At 41.6% G+C, this 9,231-nt stretch overlaps 1 protein-coding gene across 1 annotated transcript; it reads right to left on the bottom strand.

The window, feature by feature from the left end:
- Positions 1-23: 23 nt before the first annotated feature.
- On the bottom strand, positions 24-8,960 carry LOC311106471 (uncharacterized protein). Its single transcript, XM_084148806.1, has 15 exons — positions 8,307-8,960; positions 7,974-8,127; positions 7,676-7,731; positions 5,037-5,095; positions 4,609-4,931; positions 4,085-4,504; positions 3,726-3,850; positions 3,542-3,628; positions 3,365-3,463; positions 2,997-3,164; positions 2,514-2,708; positions 2,304-2,405; positions 2,124-2,186; positions 1,828-1,926; positions 24-1,669 (listed from the first exon to the last, which is right to left on the bottom strand). The coding sequence occupies exons 2-15, from the start codon at positions 8,098-8,100 to the stop codon at positions 1,235-1,237; spliced, it is 2,358 nt and encodes a 785-aa protein (XP_084004932.1). The 5' UTR covers positions 8,101-8,127; positions 8,307-8,960; the 3' UTR covers positions 24-1,234.
- Positions 8,961-9,231: the final 271 nt, after the last annotated feature.

A 9,231-nucleotide genomic window follows, 5' to 3' on the forward strand; every position in this document is an offset into this window, starting at 1 on the left:
AAGAAGGGCACAATGAAAATTAGTAGCATTATGTTAATATTTTATTTCACCTGTTGATATAGCTAACACTCCTGGTAGTTAAAAATAGCAGCGCATTAGACCTACAGTACTTCAAAAAAAAAAAAGGTATAATGCATTTTGTTTTCTAAAACTTGAAACAATAGTTTTTCCATTAATACAAATGTACACAAATGGTGAATTGAAGTGTAATCCCTTTCATTTTTTGGTTCAAAACAGTGAAGACTGAACACAATTAACCTCAAGAAGCAGACATAACAAATTAGAGCACACTTGTCACCCTTTACAAGGTTGGGTTATGGGAATGCCTATCATTAGACTGAGCACTTAATTTCATTCAATATAAAAGTGCATGCACAATGCCTCTTGTTTTGGTCACAGGAATCATGGACCTGACCAGAACCTTTGAACTGAAAGACATTGGTTGTCTAACTTGTCTTAGTAGAATTATAAAAGGCATAAAATAGGGAAAAGCTATTGTTAACATAATTATTTGTTAGGGATCACTTAAATGTTCAAATGCCAGTTCATTATTCAATACTAAATAAAATAGATATGAATCTATTCAAAACCTAGCTTGAACAGAAGTGCACTGACACAGAAATATCAACAGAAGAATAAACCAAACACATTCATACATCTGCAGAAACAGTACAGGGGCACAAAGGGAGTAAATTAAATGACAACTGCACCTATTTCCATCTGGACTGTGTACATCAACAAACAATGCAGCGTTAAAAAACATCACTGACAACTATAACCGACAACCACTGTATCTCAAATTCATCCTGTATATCATCATATATCACTATCCAATATATAAAATGCACACTACATTAACACCACATGCTATTGGTTAAATATGCATTGTAAAGAAGAGGTCTGATAACATGTAAGGTATAATTAAGGAGTTGTATGAAATAATAGATCCATACACTAGGCACAGTCTGAATCGAGGAGCACAAGCCAACACATAAGCACTTGTCATAATAGGGGTTAAAAGATGAGTCTAAGTAAGCATGTCAGAAAACAAAACAAGACTTATCAAACGTATTAAAATAATAAAACACATTAAACGTTGGCTAAGACAACCTCATAGTTACAGTTGAAACACACAGACTACACATCCCAGGACCAATGCATTTCTATCTGAATGTTCTGTAACGTTGCACCCTCCTGAACAGACCCCTGATCTGAAGTCAGGTGATCGGACAAACTAGGGGTTGCATCTGGCTTGCTTGGCGACATCAGGGTGGGTCTCGATGATACTGGGTCTCTGCAGTGCCCATTGGTCGACGTCGTGTCTCTGGCCCTCAAGCTCCTCTGTCTCTGATTCGCTGCTGGAGCTGCCGCTGCTGCTACTGCTGGAGTGGTCACTGCCAGTGAAGTCATAGCAGTCCTTCTCCTTCCCTCTCCCCTTCCCCCTCCTCTTCCCCTCTGCTGCCTCAGGGTTGGCCTGCAGGGCTGGCTCGGGCACCGCTGGTGGGGGTCCCATCTGCATGTCCTGCCAGGGCTCCAGGACAGGGGTGAAGACATGGAGAGTCTGGTGCTGGTCAGTGGGTTCATCCACGGTGCGGTTCTTCTTGGGCTTGGTCTTGGTCTTCAGAACCTTATCAAAGTTCTTGGATTTTGAGGTCACCGCAAACCAGTCCTAAGAAAACGCAGGACGAAGGACATTAGTATTGTGTGCCACCAAAAAGCACTACAATGTGTATTTTTGCAATACTGTATTCATATGGCAAAACATTCTAAATTAATATGATAGAGTAGGTCATCAAGGTGGTAAAAAGTCTTAAATTAATTTCTGACCTGGGAGTGGACAGAGTTGATGTGGTACTTCACCCCACTCTCTGAGTTGAACTCTTTCTTACAGATCAGGCATTTATATTTCCCTGCTTCAAAGTCCCCCTGCATCGATAGAGAAAACATTCAGTTGAATTAGATGCTTAATAATGGTTTACATTTGTGCTAAAATGAGAGTTGAATGCTAAAACAAAATGTAAGAATTGACTCAGTTTCAGTGGAATAATTTTCACTGTATTCTGGATACGTTGCAGTACTTGGAAGTGAAAGAGAGGGGGAGCAGTGTGAGAACTATTCCTTACCCTTCCGCAGAGCCCAAGGTGAGCCTTCAGTCCAGACACACTGGTGTAGACCGAGCCACAGCCCTGAGAGAAACCAGAAAGTTTCCCAGTCACATTATAAGCGAAGTATAGTACAGCGAGTAAAATCTCTACTATAGGCAATATGGGATGAAAGATCATTTAGAAACGTATGGGTCGTACCAGGTTTGGGCACTGCACTTTCTTTTGCAGCTTCACTTCATTTTTCCACTTCCGAAGGACCTCCTGACTGAAGGCAGGCAGCCCTGGGCGGGCATATCTCAGCTGTGGAACCCAAGAGAAAAATAATGGTTAATCTGGAGGTCAATGTATCTACAGGAATAGATACATGAGCACAGATCTAGGACCATCTTAGTGTTGAAGTGCCTTCACCTTCTTATCATCGGGGACCAGGTCCCCGATGACCTTCCTCTTGGGCCACTCCTTGGCCAGCTCGTCATTAGCAATCTCTTGTAGGTGGAAAACAGCCACCTGGGCTGACATGCGTTTGACCCGGCCGCTGGGTGTCCTCTCAGGGTTGGGATCTCTCTGGGCCTTCACCTCATCCTCCTCCGCATTCTGGGGCACCTGTGGGGGAGAAGGAGACAGCTGTCTATCATCTCCCTCTCAAGCAAAGCTCAAATAAATTAGACTGAAAAGAGACTCAAAGGAATGGGGTGTTTTGAGAGAATGAGGGTGAATATACTGAGAAATATTTGTGACATTGAAGTTGCCAGGATGTAACTGCTACAGATTGTATGCACAATGGCATGTTGTGTGATGGAATGTCTCCCAGTGAATTGTAACCTTGAAAGACCAACTGCCTTATTAGTGGAGAAGTGTATACTGTAAAAGGCAGTGCAATGGAGAACTCACTGGTGCGTGCTCTGACTTGAGGTGGTACTCCAGGCCTGCCTTAGACTTGTAGACCTTGCCACAGTGTTGGCAGTTGAGAAGCAGCTTCTCCAGCTCAGACTCCTCCTTCCCACACTTCTTCATGTGGTACAGGTAACCCATGATGCTGGTGAAACTACCAGTGCAGCCCTGTAAAGTAACACACAGTCTTTTAGAATGGAACACATCTTTAGTTCCCATGCACCAACAATGTAGTCTCAGAAATCCCAGACCTGTTAGAACATTGTTATTGTTGGAGGCAACCCATCTGCCTAGGGACCCAACCAACAATGGGTTAAGGTGAAATCTGTACTAGAATTTCAGATACAGACGCCAGCAAGGAATCATACCTCTTTCGAGCATTTTAATTTCCCCATCCGTTTCAGCACCTTCCTCAGTTTTTCCTTCATGGACTGGTCATCCAGGCCATTTATGTCATCTGGCGAGGGCTGGCAAAATATGAGAGTTAAAACCAACGTCAACATGAAGCACACCAAAACCAGAGTCAGATGGGAGAATGGCCTTACCAGGTTATTGTGGTCTGCCATGATGTGGTACTTCATTCCCGTGGAAGATTTCAGTTGTTTCCCGCATTGCTGACATGTGAAGGGATTCTACAAAGAACATATTCGTTTAGTTTTTGAAATTCAGTTGAACAAATGTGAGCGCAACATAGGAGGCTGTTATTGTGAGTATGGTGCAGACACACACCACTCGGCAGTTCTCCATATGTTTCTTCAGTCCCTCCACAGTCTTCCTGCTCACACTTTTACACTTGGGGCACGTGACTCGCCCTTTCCCCAGGATCATCAGCTGCCACCTCTCCTCTTGACTTCCTGTTACACACAGGAAGTAGAGTTTTTATTTTATTTTATATAAATGTGGGTTATGGAACAATCCCTACTCCATTACTATGCAATTATCAAAGTATTACGTAACATCATGTTAATGCAACATTGTTACTAGAGTAATTACAGTGTTATTACACAAGTATATGATCAACAACTAGTGTTGCTAGAGATTGTGTTTATGGAGACATTTTATTTGCTTTATTTGCTTTGTCCTCTCACCTGGGGGGTAGACAGGAGGTTCTTTCTTGGTTGTGAAGGTAAAGACTTTAGATTTCTCTTCCTCGGTTGGCTCTGCTGGGTGACTGTGACTGCTCTGGATAGCTACACCTCCAATAGAGTGACTGCTATGGACATGTCCACCTACAACAGAGTAGCTGCTCTGGACAAGTCCACCTCCAATAGGGTAACTGCTCTGGAGATGTCCACATCCAATTGAGTGATTGCACTGGACATGTCCACCTCCAATCGAGTGACCGCTTTGGACATGTCCACCTCCAACCGAGTGATCGCTTTGGACATAGCTATGGACATGTCCACCTCCAACCGAGTGACCACTTTGGACATAGCTATGGACATGTCCACCTCCGACTGAGTGACCACTTTGGACATGGCTATGGACATGTCCACCTCCAACAGGAACTGCATCAAAGGAAACATTCAACATGAACTAAAACTTGAATACCTGTATGTAAGAGTAAGGGTAATAAAATAAGAGATTGATGGTTGCAAGATACAGTAACTACCTGTCTGTCTCACTTCCGGAGGGAAATTTGTAACAGAAGGTGTGCCATTGTCCCCCTCCACTCTCCGCATTTTCTTCATGGCGAAATCGGAGGGTGGAGGTGGTTCCTGACCCCGGCCCTGGGCCCTGCCTGTGTCTGGGGCCTGGTTGGGCCAACAGTCTTTAGCCACCAGCCTGTGAGGCAGTCTGGCAGAGGGAGGGGGAGGGGGAGGCAGCTCCCCGTTGGCTACAGCCAGGCTGGAAGAAACCACGGAGCAACAGGACGTCTCGCTGGTTGAATCCTCCACACCAGAGCCCAGGGAGACATTCTGCAGATCCTCATACCTAGAGGATTGGACAGGTAGGAGTTGATTTCATTACACTGATGGGCGGGAACATTTATAGAAATGGACAATTAAAATAAAGGAAACTCACAGTAGGCCCATTTACCTTTTTCTACCATATGTTCTTTTCATCTTTTGAGTCACCTGGGCATGGGGGTCATCATTCTATAATATTCAAGTACAGAACTGTAAAGCAGATATCCAGTGTCCTCACAGGATCTTACATGGTTGTATTGTGAAAACTGCAATAAGGACCATCATACTGTACACTGATGTAGAAGTGCTTAATGCTAAATAATTTGTAGATCATCATATGATGGTTGTTATTTCAGTTTTCATATTAAGGACTGGACTAGTGCACCCATGCTTTGGCCAGAACACCCATAATGGCCAAGCAGAACTGAAACATAATACTGTATTACCCTAGTCAAAAAATCCTATAGGATTCCAATAAATAAATCCTATTAGAATCGAATAGAAAATATTTTGGAACGAATCCTATAGAATTTCAATAGGCCTGGTTCCAAAATCTGATTGGATTTTCTTTTGGATTCTGATATGATTTTTTTATTGGAATACTATAGGGTAAAATGTTATAAATTATTAAAATGTTTTACAGGACAGATGCAAGTACAGATAGGGAGACAGATATAGAGAGGGGTAGAGAGTGGTTAAGAACATAGTCGGAGTCCAATAGAACTGGTTCCAATATCTGATTTAATTTTTCTATTAGATTCTAATTGGATCCTTGCTTTGGAATCCTATAGGATTTAAATATTTTTGTCTCCTATAGGATTTCTATACATTTTGTAGAAGGAATTGTATTGATATTTACATTATATTCTAAAGAATTTATCCTCAAAACTATATTTGATTTGATTTACACTGGCTGCATAACATATGGAGCACCCACCCTCCAGCTCATTCATAGCTTGTTCTCCATCTCCTTTTTAAATAGGGAGCCTATTTGTTTTCAGCACTTTTATTTCCATGACTTATCAAACCTAGTTTTCTCATGGTTCTCTAGTCCATCTGCAGCAGTCATATGGTGAGCAATATATTTGGACCATGGAATGGCAATAAAAATCACAGTATTGAATCATTATACTGTACATATGGAATCGTGAGTATCGCAATATATATCGCATCGGCACCTACTGTAAGTATCGTGATAATATCATATTGTGAGGTCCCTGGCAATTCCCAGCCCTACCCTATAGTGGGGAACCGCCGGCAATGTCCCCTCTACCCAGTAGCTATCTCGTGCAGCCCCATCCCCACAAGGTCCAAGGGACACAACGTGAGTAAACATTTGCATCTGGTGCATCTGCGTCACACATTAAAATTATTGTGCCAGCTGCAACAACAATAGCTGTGAAACCTACTGACATTGTCCGTAAGGTTGTTTACATTTGTGTCAAAAAGGTGTGATATGTGGCATTACAGGCAAACCGCATAGAGCTAGATTAACAAGTTGATGTAATGTTAATGTGACACAGGTCATCAATTTTTTTCTTTTCTTTTTTATAATACCTGGATCAGGTGTGCCAAGAGGTCAATAGATGGGAACTGGTAGTTACATCCAGGAGGGAGATAGGAAAGATGGAGAGGGAGCACCTTCTAGGGATGGAAGGGGGGTGGGGGGGACAGCTCTCGGGGGAGGGGGTACAACCCTGGGAGGAAGGGAGGGGGGGACGAAGGGTAGGGAGGCAGGTAGGGAGGGAGAGGGGGTGGTACAACCTTGGGAGCGAAGGAGTTGGGGGGTCCCTCATTATCTTTGTTTTTCTTTTCCTCTCCCTATCCTAACATAAAGAGGGTAAAGGGAACATTCTCTGTTTTGTATGCATAGCTAACTATTATATATTAAATAAATAAAAATACTCATATCTTTGTGCCCCATATAGCTCAGTTGGTAGAGCATGGCGCTTGCAATGCCAGGATACTGGGTTCGATTCCCACGAGGTACTAGTATGAAAATGTATGCACTCACTACTGTAAGTCGCTCTGGATAAGAGCGTCTGCTAAATGACTAAAATGTAAATGTTACTGTACCTAAAATTGTATTTTCCTTCTACTTTTTATTTGCATATAAGCAATGTAAAGATGCTGTGCATTCTAAGGGGAAAACTCCCCAAAATCTTGTGTTATTGTAAAATTGTATGTCATATTGAAATGTCTAATTCAAAGACAGGAAATTGCATGAATAAGAATCAAATCAAATAACTCAAGTGAGTTCTTTGTTGAAAAAGGTGGTCATACTGCAAATTAACCTCCTGCCTTGAATCACTCCCATATTGTGGTGGTGAATAAAACCAAAATGAATATAGAACTGTTGTTTCCGATCAACGAAAATGTTGTACTTAATATTGTTGTATGTTACTGTAACAAATTACAAGATTTAATGGGTTCAATTAAGATTTTTTTTAAATAATAGGCTTCTGATTGGGTTGACAAAACCCTACAAAATTGATCAAAAAGCTATAGGATCCAATAGGATTAATTTTGTTTTCCAAAAGGGAAAAAGTAGCCAATAGGATTCTGAAAGAGGTGACAAAATCATATAGGATTGCGAGAATCCTATAGAATCCATTAGGATTACTTTTGATTTCCAATAGGAAAAAAATAGTCCAATAAGATTCTGATAGAGGTGACACAAAATCCTATAGAATTGTGAGAATCCTATAGGATTCTATTGGAAAAATCACTGATCCGATAGGATTTTTTGACTAGGGTATTTATTCTTACCTTAGGTGGAGCACCAATCATGCTCATCACACTCATATCTGGCATCCTCTGGATAGCTGTTGGATTATGGGCACATTTTCATTAGTTCCTACAAACCACTATTAAAAGAGAGTTTCCGAGACAATATGCATTAAATGCATAAATGGAGACTACACAGGCAATAATTATCAAGATTAAAGACATTTGCAATTGCAACTGGCCAGTGACAGATTTGGACAGAATGTCATTTAGCATTCAACTCTAAAGTTTGCTCAGTAAACTGACAATTTGTCAAACATCTAGTGATAGTGACATTTACCTGGTAATGGAACACCACTTTTTTGTTTTGGCTGTGAAGCCTTCCTCTTCCTTGGCACATATGATGGTGACATGCTTCCTTGTGTGTGATGATGAAGTTGAAGATGATGGTGATGATGATCATCCATAATTGCAGCAGACCTCACTGATTAGTACTGCAACACATAACACAACACCAGGCCTGAATTTTAGACATATAGTACATGCAAAAGACATCATCCCTATCACATAATTGTCAAAAGGGCTTCAATATTATTTAGTCTGGATAACATATATTCTGGTAGTAGGCCACTGTATTTTGACGTGTACATATAATAAAAATGACGTGGCATACCAACCCTTATGAACACAGGATTTGCCCGCGTCTTAATCCAAAGGTAATATGAACTCCTTGGTTCGGTTTGATTCAGCTCAGCAGTGCAACATTGTAGCCTACTCGAGCAGTGTAGCAGTAACAGTGTGTGACCGGAGTCCCAGCCACCATCATTGTCCACCACGGATAGCCACACAAAAAAGGGAAACGCTTGCCTTGCAGCGACGTTGCAGCAAATCTACACTCTGGATGCTGATACAATGTAACCATTATAACCGTGCACTACACGCGCTCAAACAACTTGGCTACAATGTAGCCATCTACTGATTTAATTGTTTGATACACTTACATTGTTAAATGTCTACCCGTACAGTACACTCCCATTAGCAAGGTTAGCTGCCATTCCTCCCAGTTTTAGTCCCCCTCTGTCATTTCCCCCCGACAACGAACCGCCTAACAAGTCTTTGCATCGACTCGGTTTTTCGAATAGAGACCATCAAATGGCTATGCTGACATTTTCAATAGGCTATCTACTTATGAAAAATATTAACTACACAAACAGTACAGTATCAATTCTCTATATTCCATACCCTACGCGAGATTACTTCATTCCCGAAACGCCCTCTTTGCGGAGACAACAAATGAGATTCCCATTTTATTCAACACGACTGTAGCAAAGATTTTTTTATAACAAACACAAGATAGACCACAGCCTGTCGTTTCCATCGGGAGCAAATGAATCATAGTGGGCAGAACAATCTAGGAGGTGGGCAGAGACAAGCACGAGCTAGCGAGATCCTATTGGCGCGTTTTAGCATGTATTTGCATATTTCCGTTTTTTCTTTTTCTTTGGCAAAGGGTAAAGTCTACAAAACGTTGTCAACTCTGTTCGTAAAATATTCTAGTTTTGGAAACAGAAAACTGTATTGAAGAAAACTGTATTGAG

This window comes from Coregonus lavaretus, assembly GCF_964263955.1.
Source record: "Coregonus lavaretus genome assembly, chromosome: 31".
NCBI classification, from domain to species: Eukaryota; Metazoa; Chordata; class Actinopteri; order Salmoniformes; family Salmonidae; genus Coregonus; species Coregonus lavaretus.

What these genes read in the sequence shown, in the direction of transcription:
- LOC311106471 (XM_084148806.1), bottom strand. Translation starts at nt 8,100, where the DNA reads ATGGATGATCATCATCACCATCATCTTCAACTTCATCATCACACACAA. An exon ending in TCAAGTCAGAGCACGCACCA is followed by an intron (nt 2,709 to 2,996) that starts GTGAGTTCTCCA and finishes TCTCCCCCACAG; the next exon opens with GTGCCCCAGAATGCGGAGGA. An exon ending in TGGTCCCCGATGATAAGAAG is followed by an intron (nt 2,406 to 2,513) that starts GTGAAGGCACTT and finishes TGGGTTCCACAG; the next exon opens with CTGAGATATGCCCGCCCAGG.